General features: G+C 38.4%; 1 protein-coding gene across 2 annotated transcripts in view; it reads left to right on the top strand.

Annotated features, from left to right (window-relative positions):
- Window positions 1-8,311: 8,311 nt before the first annotated feature.
- LOC129267234 (uncharacterized) overlaps window positions 8,312-23,612 on the top strand; it is a 35,497-nt gene continuing 20,196 nt past the window's right edge. For both annotated transcript variants that reach the window (XM_064103564.1, XM_064103563.1), the window contains exons 1-10: window positions 8,312-16,479; window positions 17,823-18,005; window positions 19,058-19,215; window positions 19,730-19,764; window positions 20,630-20,962; window positions 21,339-21,586; window positions 22,066-22,194; window positions 22,305-22,467; window positions 22,713-22,746; window positions 23,168-23,436. In XM_064103564.1, the coding sequence (XP_063959634.1) occupies window positions 8,593-16,479; window positions 17,823-18,005; window positions 19,058-19,215; window positions 19,730-19,764; window positions 20,630-20,962; window positions 21,339-21,586; window positions 22,066-22,194; window positions 22,305-22,467; window positions 22,713-22,746; window positions 23,168-23,436 (9,439 nt within the window). In that variant the 5' untranslated portion in view covers window positions 8,312-8,592. The remainder of the gene's footprint in view (window positions 16,480-17,822; window positions 18,006-19,057; window positions 19,216-19,729; window positions 19,765-20,629; window positions 20,963-21,338; window positions 21,587-22,065; window positions 22,195-22,304; window positions 22,468-22,712; window positions 22,747-23,167; window positions 23,437-23,612) is intronic.

Raw genomic sequence — 23,612 nt, 5'->3', positions numbered from 1 at the left:
GTAGTCTGAAAAAAAGAAATGGTGTTAGACAATTTTATCTCGTGTTTTGCTTAACTTGAACACGTTAAATTTTGGCTGTAGGAAGAATTAATCTTTCAACTAAGTTAATATTAACATTTTTTTACTTTCTGAAGAACAAATCACTTTTTTGGCCACTTACACAGGATCTTCCCTCGTGACTTATGGTTGGTTTTGGCGTGACTGGTCACCTGTGTACTTAATGGAATGTAATCATGAACTGGATAGGCATCTAACAAAACAATTGATGTGAGCGCGAACCACGAGCTTATTTTTATTTCAATTTGTAAACTGGGCATTCAAGGCACTTATACATTATTTGTATCATAAACAGGATAGGCTGATGCAAGCGCGAAGCTCAAGCTAGTTTTTAAATTTCCATTTGCAAACTTGACATTCTGAAGACTTTTTATAACCAAACCATGACGAGAATGAGTATCTGATCAAACAATTGAAGTCAAGCGTGAAATGAACGTTTTTTTATTTTCCGACCATACATCCTATGCACTTTTTAGCTATTAACATGATCTTAACTAAATAAATGGTGCGAGCGCGAAGCACTATTTCTTTTAATCTAAAAAGATAATTTTAAGCAACTGGTGAAAAAAAATGCTATGTGTAATCCAATGAACAATAATTCGAGCGCGAAGCACGAGCAGATATTCTAAATACTGACTTGAAAGCGTTCTTTATATAATAAGCGCTCATTCCACTTCTAATTGTTTTCTCTTTGTTCTTACTTGTCTTTTTTTGTCTTCTTCCCTTTTCTTTTTATTTTCTTTTTTGGGATGCGGCCGTTTTGGCCCAATGGATCTGCCTATGACCTAGATCGATACTCCATTCGATACTCCAATACATAAGCAAATATAAATGAGTAAGTGTAAAATTAAATTTAATGAAGACATTCTAACTCGAAAGGAACATACCAGAATTTGTTTCTATTTCCTTATCAACTCAGTCCCACTGGTAGCATTTTAACTCATAAAAAAAATCCTTGTATTTTCCCATTTCTCTCACTCATACGTCAATATTTACTTTGTCATTGTCTGCAATATTAACCTTTGTCATTGTTACCGCTTCCATTTTTTCCTCCGCTTATAATACCTTTGTCATTCTATCCTCTGCCATTTTTACCTCTGAAATTTTTACCTGATACCTTATAATTTCCCCAGTCACCAGATGCTTGCAATGGCCGCACACAATGTATAACTCTCTCCACTCCCTTTGGAGCAATCCAGCCAGAGTTCCAAGACTCAATTTCTAAAGCATACTAAATAGGCTTTGGAATCCTATCAGATACACATTTAACACCTGGGTGGAGAGTGGCAAAAATGAAAATATGATAGAATTATGATTTTGATTGATAAAATAAGGAAAAGGGGAAAGTGGAGGACATGCCATCATAAATAATGAATATTCATGAAAACATGCATATTATTGTTTTCACCAAACATTACCGAAATTCGAAATGAAATAACTATATCATCTTCTAAATCTTCTAACAGATTTCGATGATATTTTAGCATTTTTTGGTTAGATTTTACTATATTTCTTTATGTATTATTGTTTCCAGCCTCTTATACCCCTTTGAAGAATAAGCAGGTGTTCAAGTCCATTCAAATATAATCAATCTCAATTTATGTCTTCTTTATATATTTTTGTTTTTGCTTTTCTCTTTTGTCTTGTTTTACTATTAGATTTTTAAATTTGATGCACTCAATTCTGACCTTACCTCAGCATTTCATTCCCCCCATGTGTTTTCTCTCTAAATAAAGATGATGGTTTTAGATCTCATTACATGCATGATAACAACACATACCTACATGTAAGTTTTCACAAAAGTATGCATTCCGACATTTGATTAAATGCAGTCATCTGTCCCTTCATGAACTTGTGAATTCACGTTATTTTATGTGCATAGTAGCTGCCTTGAACACTGGGTGGCAGTGAGCTGTGAAAAGCCCTATTGAATATCTGACGTCAGCATTGGGTACATTTTTGGTTAGATTTTACTATATTTATTTATGTATTACTGTTTCCACCATCTTATACCCCTTTGAAGAATACATGTATCTTACATTAAGCAGGTAGTCCGGGGGCTGGGAGAGTTTATTCAGCTGATCGGGTACAAAAGGTTTGATGGTCCCATCATGTTGGCATAAAGGCAGTGATCAAGGAAAAGTGTTGCTGCCGGGCCATATCCTGTACGGAAGGCCCCGATGGCCCCCAAAATGGGTTTATTCAGCTGAAAAGGTACATGGCTAATTATTTTTGCAACTGACCGAGTATACATTGAGATTTTCAAAAATACTCATGCCAGCAACTTTATCCTGTACGGGGGCCCAGACAGTAGGCCCAAAGGGCCCCCCGAAAATGGGTTTATTCAGCTGAAAAGGTACATGGCTAATTATTTTTGCAATGGACCGAGTATACATTGGGATTTACCAAAATACCCATGCCAGCAACTTTATCCTGTACGGGGGCCCAGAAAGGATCCCCAAAGTGCCCATATATCAGTATATGTCCCACAACTAATTTATTCAGCTGAAAATATACGTGGATAATTCCTTTTAAAATGGAGGCAGTATACAATGCGATTTAAAAAGAAAAACCCATGCTAGCAACTTTATCCTGTATAGGGGCCCAGACCGTAGGCCCGAAGGACCCCCGAAAATGGGGCTATCCAGCTGAAAGGGTACATGGCTAATTCTTTTTAAAATGGAATCTGCATACTTTAAGGATCACAAAACTACCCATGCCAGCAGCATTCTACCTGTGTGGGGTCCAAGACAGAATTCATGCAGGGCCCATTAGAATGGTGCATTATCAATATTGGGGGGGGGGGGGATACAAAAGATAATGAAGGCATCCACTGATAACAATTAAAGGGATGGGAGTGTTCAGGACTATCCACCCGGATTAGACAAAATAGTTTGAGAGGCCGACTACTGTACAAAACCAATTTGGCCCCTGAAATGATATTGTGGCTAATCGAGCTCCACGCCCTGAACTTCTTTGTATTGGTATTGCCTGATATTGCATAATGGCAACAGCCGCCTATTCTGATTTGCCTTTAACTACTTGTCAGGTGAGAAATGTTAATTGTACTCATAATTTTAGTCAAACCGATTTGACTGATTAAACTATCTGTTGAACATAATAATGATCAAGCATCATCCATTAGTTATCAAAAATAAAAGTTTGTGCATGTTTCATTAATGTCTATATACTTCATAATTAATCAATCATTACTTGTTGCTAAAAACGACCAATTAAATGATACAATAGATGATACCAGTTGATGTAATAAAAAGATTACAGCAAACGGAGGGTAGCACTTGGGATGACCTTGAAGGTGGCAGCAGGGCCGAATGAAAAAAAAAATGAAATGTTCTTTTATTCCAATTTTCTCCAAACATTTATTGCATTAATTGTGGTATAATATTCCTCTTTGCATGCAAATTGTATGATCACAACTGCCCTCACTTGCCAGATACAATGTCCCGCCATGCGTGGATCCAGTGGGCCCCCCAAATGCCCCCCCCCCTCCTCCCCTCAAAAGAGGGGGGGTGTAGAAAGGAGAATAGGGAAATGGGAAGGGGAGTGAGGGTGAAGAAAAAGGGAGTGCAGAAAGGATAGGAGGTGGAAAGGAGAGAAAATGGTGAAGGGTCGGGAAAGAAAGGGAGGAAATAGAAAAAAAAGAAGGGAACCGGGGAGGGGAGAGAAAAAGAAGGGGAGGTAAGAGAGAAAAATGAGAAGGGGGAGAGAGAGAGGGAGGGAAAGGGAATGGGAAAAGAGAAAAGGAAGCAGGGAGAGAAAAGCAAGGGGAGGGTGAACAAAAATAGAGGAGAGGGTGAGAGAGGGAAGGGGAAGGGAAGTGAAAGAGGAAATATAAAAACTAATATAGATTGAGAAATAACAGAATAAAAGATAGAGAAGGGGAGAAAAATGATAACTGGATAAAGGAAAGTAATTGAGGAAACAGAAGGATATAGAGGCGATCATATAAAAGGGGAAAAGGAAAGGATGTATTTTTGTTTGACAAAAGCCCTTGCCGTCTCGTATAAAATAAAATATAAAAAAAGAATAAAAGGGAATTGGAAAATATAGTTGGGTCTTGGAAGCTGAAGCAGCCTCGTCCCTTAAATGGCGACGCACAGGATTATGAGGGATAAAAGAGGAAAATAACAAGAAAGGGGGAAGAAGTTTTAAAAATATATAAACTTGGAAATATAAAGAAAAGTAACGAAATGGGAGAAAGAAGAGAATTGGCAAATACCACACCTTTCAGGTTAATAATTCAAAATAATATTTTATTCCGGCCTTTAACTATTATCACCAAAAATAATAAATGTTAGTATTAGGCACACGGCAATATACTCCCGTATCCATATCCCTTGTTATGATGATAATTACAAACCACTTGACATATAATTACAAACCACCTCGCTTCGCTCGCCTACATACTGATATTATACCGACTTCAGTAACTAAGAAAACTGTTATAATATAGATATTTAAAAATCTTCATAGGCTTTAAGAGAAAGATGGTAATATTAGCTAGATACACGCTTATAATATCCCTTGTTTTGGGTGTCCCCCAAACTTGGAATTTTCATCTCAATATTTCTATGATCACCCACTGCTAGGACCGGATCTACGTCACAGGGGAATGAGAGGAAATGAGAAGGAAAAGAAGAGAGGGGAAGAGGGAGGGAAAAGGGAAAACGTGAGGGGCTATGGGAAAAGGGAGCCAGAGAGGAAAGAAGTGAAGGGAAAAGAGGGGGGGAGAGAACGAGAGAAGGGAAATAAGGGGAAGGGAATGGGAATGAGGGAGAAGATAAAGGGAGGGCGGAAAGGACAGGAAGTGGAAAATAAAGAAAAAAGTAAAGGGGGAAGAAATGGAGGAAATAGAAAACGAAAAGAGATTAGAGGAGGGGAGAGAAAAGGAAGGGGAGGAAAGAGAGAAAATGAGGAGGGGAATATAGATGGGAGAGAGTGTGAAGGGGGCAAAGAGAAAGAATAAGAAGGAAAGAACGAAGAGGGGAGAGAAAAGGAATGGGGAAGAGAAAAACGAGAAAGGAAATAGAGATCCGGAGAGAAAAGGAAGGGGGAGAAGGAAGGAAGGAAGCTGGGAGAGACTAAAGAAAAGGGAGAGTGAACAAAATAGAGGAAAGAAGGACAGGGGAGGGACGAGAAAGAGGAAATATAAAAACTAGAGAGATGGAGGAAGGACAGCATAAAAGATTAATGAGAAAAAGGATATCTGGATTAAGGAAAGTGATTGAGGAAACAGAAGGATACAGAGACGATAATAATAATAGGGAAAAGAGAAAGGAATAACACTAAATGGAAGAAATGATTTTTTTCAAACAAAAGCCCTTGAAAAGGGAATATATATATATATATATATATATATATATATATATATATATATATATATATATATATATATATATATATATATATATATATCAAGGTGTCCTGCATCTCATTATATATATAATAATATATGGGAAGATGTAGTTGGATTTTGGAAGCTGAAGCAGCCTCGTACCTTTGATGGCGACACAAAAGATTATGAGGGATAAAAGAGGAAAAAAACAAGAAAAGAGGAAGAAGTTTTTTAAAAATACATAGAAGTGGAAATGGAAAGAAAAGTAACCAAAATGAGAGGAAGAGAGGAATTGGCAAATGTCACACATTTCAGGTTAAAAATCAAAATACTATTCTACTATATTCGGGCCTTAAACTGTAATCAGCAAAAGTGATAGATGTTAGTATTAGGCACACGGCATATACTCCCATATCCATAGCCCTTGTGATAATTACAAACCACTTGAAAGAGGTTTTGTGGACACGGCATTCTGCGTGCTCGTTCGCTCGCTGCTGCTACTGTCATTATTTCAGTTCAAGAAAGATTATGCATGTTTCAATCTATTTTGTAAACCCTCACTTATAATTTAGAAATGTAAATAGGCCTAATTACCCCTCTATGTCTTCAGCCCAGTAAATCAAGTGTGGGTATTTCTGCCAGTTCCAAGCATATATTCGTTATCCCAAATTGAAACTATAGGCCTATATATTGCACACTGGGCCCCTTTCAGGCATATATTACTGAAAAAAAAGACTAAGGTATACTGATTACATTACAAAATTGATTAGCCATGTAAATGTTATTATCCTTGGGGCTTTTGGCTCGACTGCACGTCTGGTCCTCATACAGAATAAACTTGATGGCATTGGTATTTTTAGAAACCTTAGCTAAGTGCATACAAATTCCATCCAAAAAAAGCTATGTTATATCCATGCATCACTTCTGCCAAACAAATTAGTTGTTTGACATCTGTTCCCTTTTTTGCTTCTATCTGGGCCCCCATACATGGTAAATCAGCTGGAATTGACATTTATATGACCCCAAAGTATATGCAAGTTCCATTGCAAAAAACAATCACCCATGTCTGTTTTCAGCCTAAAATACACTTTTTGGGGAGGGGCACTATGGAGCTACTGTCTGGGCCCCCGTGCAGAATGAAGTTGCTGGCAGGTCAGCTAAATAACCCCATTTTCGGGGGCTCTTCGGGCCTACTGTCTCGGCCCTATACAGGATAAAGTTGCTGACATGGGTATTTTTGAAAATCCCATTGTATGCTGCCTCCATTTCAAAAGAAATTATCCGTGTACATTTTTAGCTGAATAAATTAGTTGTGGGGCATATGGGCGCTTTGGGGCTACTGTCTGGGCCCCCATACAAGGTAAATTTACTGGCATGGGTAGTTTTGGGAAATCCCAATATATACTCGGTCCATTGAAAAAAGAATTAGCCATGTACCTTTTCAGCTGAATAAACCCATTTTTTGGGGGCCCTTCGGGCCTACTGTCTGGGCCCCTGTACAGGATAAAGTTGCTGGCATGGGTATTTTTGAAAATCCGAATGTATACTGCCTCCATTGCAAAAGGAATTATCCATGTACGTTTTTAGCTTAATAAATTAGTTGTGGGACATATACAGGATATATGGGCACTTTGGGCCTACTGTCTGGGCCCCCGTACAGGATGAAGTTGCTGGCATGGGTATTTTTGGAAATCCCGATGTATACTCGGTCCATTGCAAAAAATAATTAGCCATGTACCTTTTCAGCTGAATAAACCCATTTTCGGGGGGCCCTTTGGGCCTACTGTCTGGGCCCCCGTACAGGATAAAGTTGCTGGCATGGGTATTTTTGAAAATCCCAATGTATACTGCCTCCATTGCAAAAGGAATTATCCATGTACATTTTTAGCTTAATAAATTAGTTGTGGGACATATACAGGATCTATGGGCACTTTGGGCCTACTGTCTGGGCCCCCGTACAGGATGAAGTTGCTGGCATGGGTATTTTTAAAAATCTCAATGTATACTCGGTCCATTGCAAAAAGAATTAGCCATGTACAAGGTGTTCAGTCCATTCAAATATAATCAATCTCAATTTATGTCTTCTTTATATATTTTTGTTTTTGCTATTCTCTTTGGTCTCTTTTACTATTAGATTTTTTTAATTTTGATGCACGCAATTCTGTCCTTACCTCAGCATTTTATGTATCCCCGATGTGTTTTCTCTCTAAATAAAGATGATGGTTTTAGATCTCATTACATGCATGCTAACAACACATACCTACATGTACGTTTTCAAAAAAGTATGCATTCCGACATTTGATTAAATGCAGTCATCTGTCCCTTCATGACCTTGTGAATTCACGTTATTTTATGTGCATAGTAGCTGCTTTGAACAATGGGTGGCAGTGAGCTGTGAAAAGCCTTACTGAATATCTGACGTCAGCATTGGGTGCATTTTTGGTTAGATTTTACTATATTTATTTATGTATTACTGTTTCCAGCCTCTTATACCCCTTTGAACAATATCTTACATTAAGCAGGTGTTCAGTCCTTTCAAATATAATCAATCTCAATTCATGTCTTCTTTATATATTTTTATTTTGCTATTCTCTTTGGTCTTTTTTCTATTAGATTTTTTAAATTTGATGCACGCAATTCTGACCTTACCTCAGCATTTTATGTATCCCCGATGTGTTTTCTCTCTAAATAAAGATGATGGTTTTAGATGTCATTACATGCATGCTAACAACACATACTTACATGTTTGTTAATTCACGTTATTTTCTGTGCATAGTAGCTGCTTTGAACAATGGGTGGCAGTGAGCTGTGAAAAGCCTTACTGAATATCTGACGTCAGCATTGGGTACATAAATGAATAGTTGGAAACGTTGTTTTCATGGTGGTAACAATAGAATGAATTAAGGCGGTGACACCAATCAAATAACTGATTCAGCTATTCTGCGAGATGTATTTCTTCATAATATAATGAGCTTCGCAATTGCACTTGGATGGCGGCGAGCAGACTGTCATAAGTTTCACAAAACTTCGTGTATCATTTACCCCGCAAGGGATACAGAAGGGACGGAAACACTTTAACCATGCCACCAAATTAAGTTCGAGATTCCAAATAAAACATAAATTTCGAAGCTACATGATGTGTTCACGGCTTAACTGCAGTAGCCAGTATATTTGACAGTATGGATTTGCTAACGGCAGTATCGAAAGGGAAGATTAGACAAGTAAGGCAATCGATCAAACAGGGTGCTAACATACACCAGACAGACCAAGATGGAAACACGTGTTTACACATTGCAGTTAAGTACGACCAAGGAGACATCATTGAATATCTCATAAATCATGGAGCTGATGTCAAAAAGGCTACGTCAACGGGACTAACTCCCTTACATCTTGCTACCGCACAGGGACTTCTAAAGGCAGTGAACATTATTCTCAGTCATGGAGCTGAAGTGAATAAAGGGGGTGAGGATGATTTCACCGCACTACACTATGCAGCTAAGAATGGTCATCTTGATGTAACCAAACATCTCATCAGTCATGGAGCTGAAGTAAATAGAGGGGATAATAATGGTTTGACCCCATTACACTATGCAGCTAAGAATTGTCATCTTGATGTGACCAAACATCTCATCAATCAAGGAGCTGATGTAAATAGAGGGGATGACACTGTTTGGACTCCATTACACAGTGCAGCTAAGAATGGTCATCTTGGTGTAACGAAACATCTCATCAGTCAAGGAGCTGAAGTAAATATAGGGGATGATACTGGTTTTACTGCATTACACTATGCAGCTTGGAATGGTCATCTTCATGTCACCGAATATCTCATCAGTCAAGGAGTTGAAGTAAATATAGGGGATGATACTAAATGTACTGCATTACACAGTGCAGCTCAGAATGGTCATCTTGATGTCACCAAATATCTCATCAGTCAAGGAGCTGAAGTGAATAAAAGGGATAATAGTGAGTGCATTGCATTGCACAGTGCAGCTAAGAATGGTCATCTTGATGTAACCAAGCATCTCATTAGTCAAGGAGCTAGAGTGAATAAAGGGAATGATGTTGGTTTGACGGCATTACACTATGCCGCTGGAAATGGTCATCTTGATGTCACCAAATATCTCATTAGTGAAGGAGTTAAAGTGAATAGAGAGGATGATACCATTTGGACTCCATTACACAGGGCAGCTCAAAATGGTCATCTTGATGTCACCAAATATCTCATCAGTCAAGGAGCTGAAGTGAATAAAAGGGATAATAGTGAGTGCATTGCATTGCACAGTGCAGCTAAGAATGGTCATCTTGATGTGACCAAATATCTCATCAGTCAAGGAGCTGACGTGAATAGAAAGGATGCTACTGGTTTGACTGCATTACACAATGCAGCTGGGAATGGTCATCTTGATGTAACCAAGTATCTCATTAGTAGAGGAGCTAAAGTGAATAGCACGAATTCTTCGGCTTGGACTGCATTACACAGGGCAGCTCAAAATGGTCATCTTGATGTCACCAAATATCTCATCAGTCAAGGAGCTGAAGTGAATACAGGGGGTGTGGCTGGTTTGAATGCATTACACTATGCAGCTTTGAATGGTCATCTTGATGTCACCAAACATCTCATCAGTCAAGGAGCCGACGTGAATAGAAAGGATGATACCTTTTTGACTGCATTACACTATGCAGATGGGAATGGTCATCTTGATGTGACCAAATATCTCATCAGTCAAGGAGCTGGCGTGAATAGAAAGGATGCTACTGGTTTGACTGCATTACACAATGCAGCTGGGAATGGTCATCTTGATGTAACCAAACATCTCATCAGTCAAGGAGCTGAAGTGAATACAGGGGATGTGGCTGGTTTGAATGCATTACACTATGCAGCTTTGAATGGTCATCTTGATGTCACCAAACATCTCATCAGTCAAGGAGCTGAAGTGAATAAAGGGAATGATGTTGGTTTGACGGCATTACACTATGCCGCTGGAAATGGTCATCTTGATGTCACCAAATATCTCATTAGTGAAGTAGTTAAAGTGAATAGAGAGGATGATACCATTTGGACTCCATTACACAGGGCAGCTCAAAATGGTCATCTTGATGTGACCAAATATCTCATCAGTCAAGGAGCTGACGTGAATAGAAAGGATGCTACTGGTTTGACTGCATTACACAATGCAGCTGGGAATGGTCATCTTGATGTAACCAAGTATCTCATTAGTGGAGGAGCTAAAGTGAATAGCACGAATTCTTCGGCTTGGACTGCATTACACAGTGCAGTTGAGAGTGGTCATCTTGATGTCACCAAACATCTCATCAGTCAAGGAGCTGAAGTGAATACAGGGGATGTGGCTGGTTTGAATGCATTACACTATGCAGCTTTGAATGGTCATCTTGATGTCACCAAACATCTCATCAGTCAAGGAGCTGAAGTAAATAAAGGGAATAATAATGGAAATACCGCATTATACATCGCTTGCAAGAATGATCGTCTTCATGTCATCCAATATCTCATTAGTCGTGGAGCTGATGTGAATGAACGAAATAATGATGGCTCGACCGGCTTACACAGTACAGCTGAGTATGGTTATCTTGATGTCAGTAAATATCTCATTAGTTGTGGAGCTGAAGTGAATAGAGAGGATAATATTGGTGTGACTGCATTACACAGCGCAGCTAGGAATGGTCATCTTGATATCATCAAATATCTCATCAGTCAAGGAGCTGAAGTAAATAAAGGGAATAATAATGGAAATACCGCATTATACATCGCTTGCAAGAATGATCGTCTTCATGTCATCCAATATCTCATTAGTCGTGGAGCTGATGTGAATGAACGAACTAATGATGGCTCGACCGGCTTACACAGTTCAGCTGAGAATGGTCATCTTGATGTCACCAGATATCTCATTGGTCACGGAGCTGAAGTGAATAGAGAGGACAATATTGGTTTGACTGCTTTACACAGTGCTACTAGGAATGGTCATCTTGATATCATCAAATATCTCATCAGTCAAGGAGCTGAAGTAAATAAAGGGAATAATAATGGAAATACCGCATTATACATCGCTTGCAAGAATGATCGTCTTCATGTCATCCAATATCTCATTAGTCGTGGAGCTGATGTGAATGAACGAAATAATGATGGCTCGACCGGCTTACACAGTTCAGCTGAGAATGGTCATCTTGATGTCACCAGATATCTCATTGGTCACGGAGCTGAAGTGAATAGAGAGGACAATATTGGTTTGACTGCTTTACACAGTGCTACTAGGAATGGTCATCTTGATATCATCAAATATCTCATCAGTCAAGGAGCTGAGGTGAATAAACGGAATAATGATGGAAATACTGCATTATATATTGCATCCCTGAATGGTCTTCTTGGTGTCATCAGAATACTCATCAGTCAAGGAGCTGAAGTAAATAAAGGGAATAATAATGGAAATACCGCATTATACATCGCTTGCAAGAATGATCTTTTTCATGTCATCCAATATCTCATTTGTCGTGGAGCTGATGTGAATGAACGAAATAATGATGGCTCGACCGGCTTACACAGTACAGCTGAGTATGGTTATCTTGATGTCAGCAAATATCTCATTAGTTGTGGAGCTGAAGTGAATAGAGAGGATAATATTGGTGTGACTGCATTACACAGCGCAGCTAGGAATGGTCATCTTGATATCATCAAATATCTCATCAGTAAAGGAGCTGAAGTAAATAAAGGGAATAATAATGGAAATACCGCATTATACATCGCTTGCAAGAATGATCGTCTTCATGTCATCCAATATCTCATTAGTCGTGGAGCTGATGTGAATGAACGAAATAATGATGGCTCGACCGGCTTACACAGTTCAGCTGAGAATGGTCATCTTGATGTCACCAGATATCTCATTGGTCACGGAGCTGAAGTGAATAGAGAGGACAATATTGGTTTGACTGCTTTACACAGTGCTACTAGGAATGGTCATCTTGATGTCACCAAACATCTCATCAGTCAAGGAGCTGATGTGAATAGAGGGGAAAAAGATGGTTGGACTGCATTACAGATTGCTGCTCAGAATGGTCATCTTGATGTCACCAAGCATCTCATCAGTCAAGGAGCTGATGTGAATAGAGGGGGGATAGATGGTTGGACTGCATTACACAAAGCAGTTAAGAATGGTCATTTGGATGTCACCAAACATCTCATCAGTCAAGGAGCTGAAGTGGAGAGAGGGGATAATACTAAATGGACTGCATTGCACATTGCAGCTCAGAATAACCATCTGGATGTGACTAAACATCTCATCAGTCAAGGAGCTGAGGTAAAAAAAGAGAATGAGACTGGTAGGACCGCATTACACATTGCAGTTCAGAATGGTCATCTTGATGTCACCAAACATCTCATCAGTCAAGGAGCTGATGTGAATAGAGGGGAAAAAGATGGTTGGACTGCATTACAGATTGCTGCTCAGAATGGTCATCTTGATGTCACCAAGCATCTCATCAGTATAGGAGCTGAAGTGGATACACAGAATATAACTGGTGGGACTGCATTACACAGCGCAGCTAGGAATAGTCATCTTGATGTTATCAAATATCTCATCAGTCAAGGAGCTGAAGTAAACAGAGGGGATAACACTGAATGGACTGCTTTACAAATTGCAGGTCAGAATGGCCATCTGGAAGTCATCGAATATCTCATCGCTCAAGGAGCAAATGTGAATAAAAGAGATAATGAGGGCTCGACCTCCTTACACAGTTCAGCTGAGAATGGTCATCTTGATGTCACCAGATATCTCATTGGTCACGGAGCTGAAGTGAATAGAAAGGACAATATTGGTTTGACTGCTTTACACAGTGCTACTAGGAATGGTCATCTTGATATCATCAAATATCTCATCAGTCAAGGAGCTGAGGTAAAAAAAGAGAATGAGACTGGTAGGACCGCATTACACATTGCAGCTCAAAATGGTTATCTTGATGTCACCAAACATCTCATCAGTCAAGGAGCTGATGTGAATAGAGGGGAAAAAGATGGTTGGACTGCATTACAGATTGCTGCTCAGAATGGTCATCTTGATGTCACCAAGCTTCTCATCAGTCAAGGAGCTGATGTGAATAGAGGGGGGATAGATGGTTGGACTGCATTACACAAAGCAGTTAAGAATGGTCATTTGGATGTCACCAAACATCTCATCAGTCAAGGAGCTGAAGTGGAGAGAGGGGATAATACTAAATGGACTGCATTGCACATTGCAGCTCAGAATAACCATCTGGATGTGACTAAACATCTCATCAGTCAAGGAGCTGAGGTAAAAAAAGAGAATGAGACTGGTAGGACCGCATTACACATTGCAGTTCAGAATGGTCATCTTGATGTCACCAAACATCTCATCAGTCAAGGAGCTGATGTGAATAGAGGGGAAAAAGATGGTTGGACTGCATTACAGATTGCTGCTCAGAATGGTCATCTTGATGTCACCAAGCATCTCATCAGTATAGGAGCTGAAGTGGATACACAGAATATAACTGGTGGGACTGCATTACACAGTGCGGCTCAGAATGACCATCTTGATGTCTCCAAATATCTCATCAGCCAAGGAGCTGAAGTGAATAGAGGGAATAATACTGGTTTGACTGCATTACACATTGCAGCTGAGAATGGTCATTTTGATGTTACCAAATATCTTATCACTCAAGGAGCCGATGTCAATAAAAGAGATAATGATGGCTCGACCGCCTTACACAGTGCAGTCGAGTATGGTCATGTTGATGTCACCATACATATCATTAGTCAAGGAGCTGACGTGAATAGAGGTAATGATACTGGTGTGACTGCACTACACATTGCAGCAAAGAATGGTCATCCTGATATCATTCAATATCTCATCGGTCCAGCAGCTGAGGTGAATAGAGGGAATGATACCGGTTTGACTGCTTTACATATTGCATCAAAGAATGGTCACCTTGACGTCATCCAATATCTCATTTATCTAGGAGCTGAAGTGAATAAAGGCAATGATACTGGTTTGACTGCATTGTACATTGCAGCATGTAATGGTCATCTTGAAATCACCAAGTATCTCGTCAGTCAAGGAGCTGATGTGAATAGAGGCAATGATACTGGTTGGACTGCATTACACAGTGCAGTTGAGAGTGGTCATCTTCATGTCTCCGAATATCTCATCAGTCAAGGAGCTAAAGTGAGGAGAGGAGAGAATGATGGTTTGACTACATTACACATTGCAGCTGAGAATGGGCATCTTGATGTCACCAAGCATCTCATCAGTCAAGGAGCTGAAGTGAATAGAGGGAATAAAGATGGTTTGACTGCATTACACAGTGCAGCTGAGAATGGGCATCTTGAGGTCACCAAGTATCTAATCAGTCAAGGAGCTGACGTGAATAGAGGAGGGAATGATGGTTTGACTGCATTACACAGTGCAGTACATAATGGTCACCTTGATGTAAGCATATATCTCATCAGTCAAGGAGCGGATGTGAATAGAGAGGCAAAAGATGGTTGGACTGCATTACAGATTGCAGCTCATAATGGTCATCTTAATGTCACCAAGTATCTCATCAGTCAAGGAGCTGAAGTAAATAAAGGCAATGATACTGGTTGGACTGCATTACACATGGCAGCACGTAATGGTCACCTTGATGTCAGCATATATCTCATCAGTCAAGGAGCTGAAGTGAATAGAGAAGACAATGATGGCTTGACTGCATTACAGATTGGAGCTCATAATGGTCATATTGATGTCACCAAATATCTCGTCAGTCAAGGAGCTGAAGTAAATAGAGGCAATGATACTGGTTGGACTGCATTACACAGTGCAGTTGAGAGTGGTCATCTTCATGTCTCCGAATATCTCATCAGTCAAGGAGCTAAAGTGAGGAGAGGAGAGAATGATGGTTTGACTACATTACACATTGCAGCTGAGAATGGGCATCTTGATGTCACCAAGCATCTCATCAGTCAAGGAGCTGAAGTGAATAGAGGGAATAAAGATGGTTTGACTGCATTACACAGTGCAGCTGAGAATGGGCATCTTGAGGTCACCAAGTATCTAATCAGTCAAGGAGCTGACGTGAATAGAGGAGGGAATGATGGTTTGACTGCATTACACAGTGCGGTACATAATGGTCACCTTGATGTAAGCATATATCTCATCAGTCAAGGAGCAGATGTGAATAGAGAGGAAAAAGATGGTTGGACTGCATTACAGATTGCAGCTCATAATGGTCATCTCAATGTCACCAAGTATCTCATCAGTCAAGGAGCTGAAGTAAATAAAGGCAATGATACTGGTTGGACTGCATTACACATGGCAGCACGTAATGGTCACCTTGATGTCAGCATATATCTCATCAGTCAAGGAGCTGAAGTGAATAGAGAAGAGAATGATGGCTTGACTGCATTACACAGTGCAGCTGAGAATGGGCATCTTGATGTCACCAAACATCTCATCAGTCAAGGAGCTGAAGTGAATAGAGAGAATAAAGATGGTTTGACTGCATTACACAGTGCAGCTGAGAATGGTCATCTTGCTGTCGCCAAATATCTCATCCATCTCGGAGCTGAAGTAAATACACAGAATATAACTGGTGGGACTGCATTACACAGTGCGGCTGAGAATGGTCATCTTGATGTAGCCAAATATCTCGTCAGTCAAGGAGCTGATGTGAATAGAGGGGATAATACTGATTTGGCTGCATTACACCTTGCAGCTCAGAATGGTCATCTTGATGTTTCCAAATATCTCATTAGTCGAGGAGCTGACGTGAACAGAGAAGATAATGATGGTCAGACTGCATTGCTATTTACTGTCCAGAATAGTCATGTTGAAGTTATGGAATATTTGATAATTCGAGGAGCGAAAACAGACAATGGAATGGCTTATGGCGGTGATACAGTACTCTCTACCGTTCAGGATGATCGCCGTGATATCGTTCCTGATCTCCAGGCACCAAGAGCACGTCCTGAGTTAGACGACATCCACGGAACGATTCTTCTTGAGCCCACTTTGCTGCCTGGGTTCCAACAGAGTCTAGTCACAGGTTCCACGTCCGAGGTGAGATCTTTATTGTAATAACACTTCCTCTGCTTTTATGTACTGCTATTCAGTTTAATATCAATTTGGAATTTTCTAATTACAAGAATTAATCCAACTTACTCCAACCTTCTACTCTAGGATTTAAACACAATACATCAACCATCAAATGAAAGTTCAAACAAAACTTCAAGTACAAAATATGTGCTTCAGTACAATTTTCTCGTCCAAGTCTACCACAATTTTTTATTTTTTTTTAATAAAAGGTTTAATCAAACAAGCATAACACTTGGAATTTCATCAAAATGTAATATAAATTAAAATAAGTTATGGCATTTAAAAGATTCGCATAATTTATTTACATCTTGGTCGGTATGCATATGAGGGAACTGAAACATCACCCAGTCACTATTTCAATTTATTATGTTGAAATATATTACAAGGGAACGATCAGACCGTACAAAAAGCGCGCAATGAAACACTCGGAAAGAGTGCCATACAGCGTTGAGTAAGTAACGACTATTTTTTACCTTTCCGTATAGCGATATGGTTGTGTGAAAAACATATGACAGAAATGGTGAAGCGGTGAAGTAATAGACGATATTTACATTTCAGGATTTTTTTTCCTTCAATTTTTTTATATCTTGAATTAGAGATGAATGTTATAATAGGTGAAATTGTCCATATGCGTTGCCCTTGTGCCTTCTCCAAAATCCGTTCTCTCATTTTCCCCATATGTTTCATACACAGCAGCGTGCCGATGTGCGAAATATTTACCTACTCAACGCTATCGGGCGCCCTTCCCCATGAGCATCACTCGAGCGTTTTGAAAATTCGCCGAAGTGTCTGATCTTCCCCTTATCGTATCTTTGGTATGATGAAATATATGTAATATTTTTATTTTCTCCTCATTGTCATATGAAAAAAAGCTCCCTGAACATGTTAAATTAACCATTTAGTAGTCTGTTGTTTAGTAAATTTTTGTCCTTATTGTCAAATCTTTAAAGAAAAATTGAATATTGTATTATTAAATCAATGAATATCAAAATGAGGGATGCCATTGTTTTTTTTTTGTTTATATTTATTATTGAGTTGGGCATAACTTATTTGGTACAAAAAAAATGAAAAAGGCGAAAATTTTAAATGTAACAATCATTCTTATTTACATCCGACTTTGAAGAACTTTTCAGTATTAAATGTATGTTTGTTTGATATTCTGTCTATTAATTCAAATCAGCATTTTTCTTGGGTGGACTTGATGCAATAATGTAAAGGTATATAGGCGTTTCCCCCCAAATGATTAAAAACACGTTACCGTTTCTCATTATGGTAATATGATATTTTAAAACATTCTCTATTCCCAGGTCACTCGGAGTTATTTTCATCATGCGATACAAGACGGTCATACTTCTGATGTTGAGTATCTAGTCACTCATGGAGCAGATCTTAATGTCCAGTCAGCAGACGGTCAGACGTGTCTTCATGAAGCAATCAAACTTTGCTACAGGACAGAGAGAAGTGTACAATATAGTGACATACTTAGGAACGTGAGTAACACTGAACATTTTTAGCCGTTAAATTAGCCCATGTGCAAGATAATTAGTACTGAAAGTTTCAATAAACATTATCTCACTGACGCTGCTGAACAAATGATAACGTTATGTTTGTTTGAAGAGGATCTTCAGGGAGTTCATAGTACTCTACAGTTTAACAAGGCAGTTATATAACAAAGATAATTCATCCTGCATATGAGAGCTATTCTCAGATTATTTTGCACCTTTCATATATTTGAAAACTTTACAAACTATATTTGTATGTATTCAAATATATGAGAACAACATATCAAGCTCATGTTGGTCCTGTATAAAACATTAATGTACTCATAATATTTTCTCGTAAAAAAATAAATACATATATGTGACATAAACGTGTAAATCAAGACTGTATCTTATCTTAGATAGATAATGAAGCGTAAATAAAATAAAGAAATCGAAGCAATCGAACAATACAATCAGTTCAAAAGAAAGAAATGTTAACACGAGGATATGGAAAATACATAAGTAAACAAAAGAACGGTTATGTTAAATTCATTAGGGGGAGGTCGCTTAAGCATTTAGGAACAATGTTTTTTTTTTCGAATTGAAGCTGTTTCCGGAATTAGAGTTTTGCTAATTATTGGGAAGTTCATTCCAGACTTTCGCACCGGCATATTTGATCGTTTGTTAAAACAATTCTGTCACATTTTGGTATAACTACTTTGAGGGAGCCGGCATTCTAGTATCAAATTCGTGAGATGAATACCATTTCAATTTCATTACACAGACGTGATGACATTAGGGTGGCTAGAAAATAATCACGCCTTTGTTCAATACTTGGCCAAGATAAATTCTTCAGTAGGTGGTGCCATTGCTAGTCTCATAATTAAAGTTACCTATGACATTTTGAGCAGCTCTTTGTTGCATTCTCAAGCGTTTCTTACTGGAAAACATCATATCAGGGCAATTTGCACAAGCTCTAGTGTTTGTACATGGATATCAACATTGTAACTTGGGCACTCTTAATAGTTTTCAGCTAGAGACATGTTTCTTGAAAGTTGCAGATTTCTGCTGAGTTTTACGGTGGAGAACTTTCTCCCGGGAAAGCCTTAGTGTTCTATCTTCTTGAAAATGGAGCCAAGATAGATGTGGAAGATAAGTCAGGCAAGCTACCAATCCATTATGCCAAGGATGAAGTGGTCAAACAGATGATATTGACAAGGTATTTTTTCTTTAATCCTTATTTGAGTCACCTTATCTATTCAGTATTTACAATTCGGTATATACATGATTTACATTAAGGATATAAATGAAGAACAATTATGGAGAAGAACATTAAAGACTCAAAGTAGGCATATTTCGACACCATTTTACATCAAATCCCATGTGATTATACTTTCTTCCCCCCCCCAAAAAAAAAAAAAAAAAAAAACATATATATATATATATATATATATATATATGCCTTTAATTCTTTGCTAAAATAGAGAATAAAGTTTTGTTTTCAATTCTAAAATATTATCCAATGTAATTTCTAGAAACGACAAAATAAAATTCAAAATGATTAACAGCACTCCTTCTATCAAAATAATGACCGTTGGCATATTTTTTAGTTAAAAAATATAAGCTCGAAATGAACAAAGCATTTGATAACTATGAACAATTTTCAAAAAGAACTTTGTAATAAAACAAAATAATGATTTTTGACAATAATATGGCAAATGATTTTTTTTCAGGTTGAATTCCCTTGAAGACATCAAGTCTTACCGAGGTAGGAACTCCTGCACATTAATATGTTTCACGTTTCTACAAAACTGTGAACTAGGTCTAATTGCCTACTGTAACCCCATAAAGAATTTTCATTAGTCAATAATGTTATGATCACAATCATCACTGTAACATTATTAATCCTAAATGCTTGAGAATTTCATAACTTTGACGCCTAACTAAATAGGAGGGGGTGATGATAAAGTCAGCAAAGATTCCGGACAGAAAAACGGCATTCATGGACGTTACTTTACAAATTCTAGTTTATTGATCCATTTTTTTTTTTCATTAGTTAAGGTAGTTTATAGATGACGATCACATTCCGGCTGTCTGTCTTGCATGTGCGTAACGCACAAAATTACTTCACAAATTGAATAGGGGATTGATCCAATATTATCAAAGTTAATTTTTATTAATTAGTTAAGATAGATAGGTTGCAATAATTATTCTGATGTCTCTATTTTATGACTTTTGGTGTTTTTTTAATACTTTTTTTTTTTGTTTTTTACTGCTATATTTCCATGTAAACCACGACAGCACTTTACTTGTCGTAATTAATAAAGAGTTTGTCAATGTTTAATAAGTAGAAAAATAATAATGATACATTAATGACTTTAAGCTCGATAAAGAATTCGAAATGGATTCGTATAACATGATGAAAAGTTTATGAAGATTTGGGATCCATCATGCACCTGGAAAAAATACCGTGAAGGCTTGAAAATCACTTTTTCTTACTTGGGCGTGGCAAATTTAATTTTAAATGTTACATTAGAGTTACGAGCAACAAACTATTATTATTGCCTGACTGAATTATCAAAATTATTTTTATCAAAATGATATTTTCGACTTAATGGTTATTAACAAAACAGAAAAACAACCGGGACCTTCTGTAAGCTGCGTCAAAGTCGAAGAAGATAGATCTCAGAAGATTTCACTTGATGACCATGGCATATCAATGTTCGTTCCACCCGAGGCTATACTTCAGGGAGAATCAAGAGAGGTCACCCTAACCCTTCTACGGGACCCTCCTTGTGTTGACATCCAGGATGATGAATCAGTAGCCTGCTATGGGGTCAGATGTGATCCTCCAAACATGATATTCCTGAAACCTGCTAAGATCTGGATACCACATGCTGCACTGGTCACCAACCCAGATGAAGTAAAGCCAGATATCGTGTCATATGAATGGGATCCAGTTAATGGTAAGCATATTGGATGATGTAAAGGTTAAATTTCCGTCTTTTGGCTTCAGTAAATAACCCAGGGAACATTTAGGCAAGACATTGGTTGAGCTATTGATAATTACATGTATGTTCTAATCTTAAATAGTCTTCAATCTTATGTCTGCTTTCGAGTTTGATAATACGGGTGAAAGACGAAAACGCCTGTCTTAAAATCTTCCTCCAAAGATGTCACGCCAAATTCTAATAACTTTTTCTCCACCCCCTCCCCTCTTAATGGTTTGTGGTTGATTGTTGCCTTTGCGTACCAACTCCTCTAAAAACATTACCAATTCAGAAGCAAGCATCCCCGGCTCTGTTCCTTCCTCTTAAAGCCATCATCTATTATCATACCTAGATCTACCGAAAACCTCACGAAGGAGATCATCCAACTCTCCCGACAAACCACCACATTGCAGGGTCTGCAAAAGCCATCTTGAGCTGTACATCTTACACTCTGCAAACTGGTGGGTTCTAATTCCTCTTGAGCAAAATGTGGTTACACACCAACTTTTGTGCACGCCGTATATTCCAGATAGAATAAGAGAACAAAGGGAGATTAAAGTCCACCTTCGACTACATGCCAACATTCCTGGAATGGATGTGGTACGTATCAAAGCATGACAATGATGATGACAGTTCATTAAAACAGAGTCAATTTAAGGATATGGAATCGTTCTGATAAATCTCGGATATTAAGTAGTAGAAGTAATCTTAGTATTAGAAGTAGTTAGTGTGACTGGAACAAGAGAAACCTCGGAAAACCGTCGAATACTGAATAATCCCGTGTACAGTAATTATTGTTGATTAAAATGTACGTATCAAGTATCGGCCGGGGATAGATGAACGGACAGTAAATCTAGCCACGTTTTATCTGTCTACGACTATTCATTTTCAGTTTTTGTTGCTATGTTGATTTGTTGTCACATTCCTTAAGCTTTATATGTTATCATTTTTTAGTATGCATATTGAGCAAGAGAGTCTGAATTTCCCCCTCATCTTGAGATGCTGGTAAACTTTTAAATGTAGCATTACGATTATATTCCATCTAATTTCTGACATCCTATTTAATTTTGGTTCAACAGGAAATACAAAAGGAGGAAAAAAAGCAATCTTACCACAAGGCTCATCCCTCTATTCCCATCAGAATTGCCTCCAAGTCTGGGAATGTCAATGTAGCATGTTATCAAGGTGATGATCAAGTGGACAAGAAGGTAATTGATTTGTTTGTTTTACATTAGTTTATGATCACATTGAAATGACGTTACCATTTTGCCATTAAAAATTTTCACCTTTTTTCCCCTCTTTGCGTTGTTGACGACAGGTACTCCTACTCAAAGACGTTCAAAGTAGAATGCAACACCGAATTGTTCTCTCCATACCTTCGCATGAAGATGACACGGATCCCCCAGTGACAGTCAACCTTAGACAGACGGGGAAACGGGTCGATGTTTCCGTAGCTCTCAATTTTGTCATTAGATGTTCTGGTATGTATGTTCATGGTAGAGTCCTTTTGATTTACAGAGGGGACTATTATCAGACTAGCTGCAATTTAAAGCGCATGTGCTCAACAAACAATATATTAAGTTTTATTCATGGATATTTATATTTTTACAACTCATTTAGGTCGACATAATTATTCATGTCTTTGAGGTAGTGGTTGGTTTACCAACCCCGTGATATCAATAAGAGTGATTTTAAAACAATGTTGTTATCCTTTTTTCTGTCACAGAAGAACAAAATTTGGAACCCACTGCCTTTACAAGGTAAGATGCACGTTTATAGTATTAACTCATTGACTACTGAGTAAATTCATTCTGATCGGCTTTGTACGGGATCAACCACGTTGCGGTAGTCATGTAGTGAACGGTCAAGTGATAATACCAACAATAAAACTTACGAAAAAAAAATAACATGGGGTCTTAAATGACAATCTGTACTATTTTAAACTTCAGGGGAAATGTGATAGTTATTGTAAGGATTTATATAAACGGGGAGAATATGTTGATGGCGGCAGTATTTGTCCATGGTATTCAATCCGAAATCCTTTTCCATGTAAGCTCACGTTTTTACATTCGTGCATTACCTTTTGGTCAACTTGGGGACCAGTTTAATTGTACTTAGTTAGCGGACATAATCGTCTAACTTTGATTACTGCCCTTTAGTACCTTTATGATCTTCTTTCAGAGTGGTCCAAGAAGTTGTAAAAGGTGGCCCCCGGGAAGTTGATATCTTGAACATTGCTGAAAAGATGACGGTTGATCAGTTTTATGATTTAGGGGTAGCTCTCGGTTTCACGATCCCACATTTGGATGCAATAGAGTACAAAAGATTGGGAGACAGACAACATGCCTTCTATGACATCCTAGTAAAATGGCTGCAGACACAAGCCTCTGGTCAAGCGGCAAGGGAAGAATTAATCGCAATAATGACATCACTGGACTCCATGGATGAAGGTAATGGAGATGATACGGACGAAAATAGGAATAGTCCGGGGGCTGGGAGAGTTTATTCAGCTGATCGGGTACAAAAGGTTTGATGGTTCCAAGATGTTGGCATGATATCAGCGGTCAAGAAAATGTGTTGCTGCCGGGTCAAATCCTGTACGGAAGGCCCACAGGTCCCCATTTTT

The sequence above is a fragment of the Lytechinus pictus genome, chromosome 8 (assembly GCF_037042905.1).
Source record: "Lytechinus pictus isolate F3 Inbred chromosome 8, Lp3.0, whole genome shotgun sequence".
In the NCBI taxonomy this organism is placed as follows: domain Eukaryota; kingdom Metazoa; phylum Echinodermata; class Echinoidea; order Temnopleuroida; family Toxopneustidae; genus Lytechinus; species Lytechinus pictus.
Note: the sequence above shows the minus strand (reverse complement) of the source record. Positions and strands in the feature narration are given on the sequence as shown.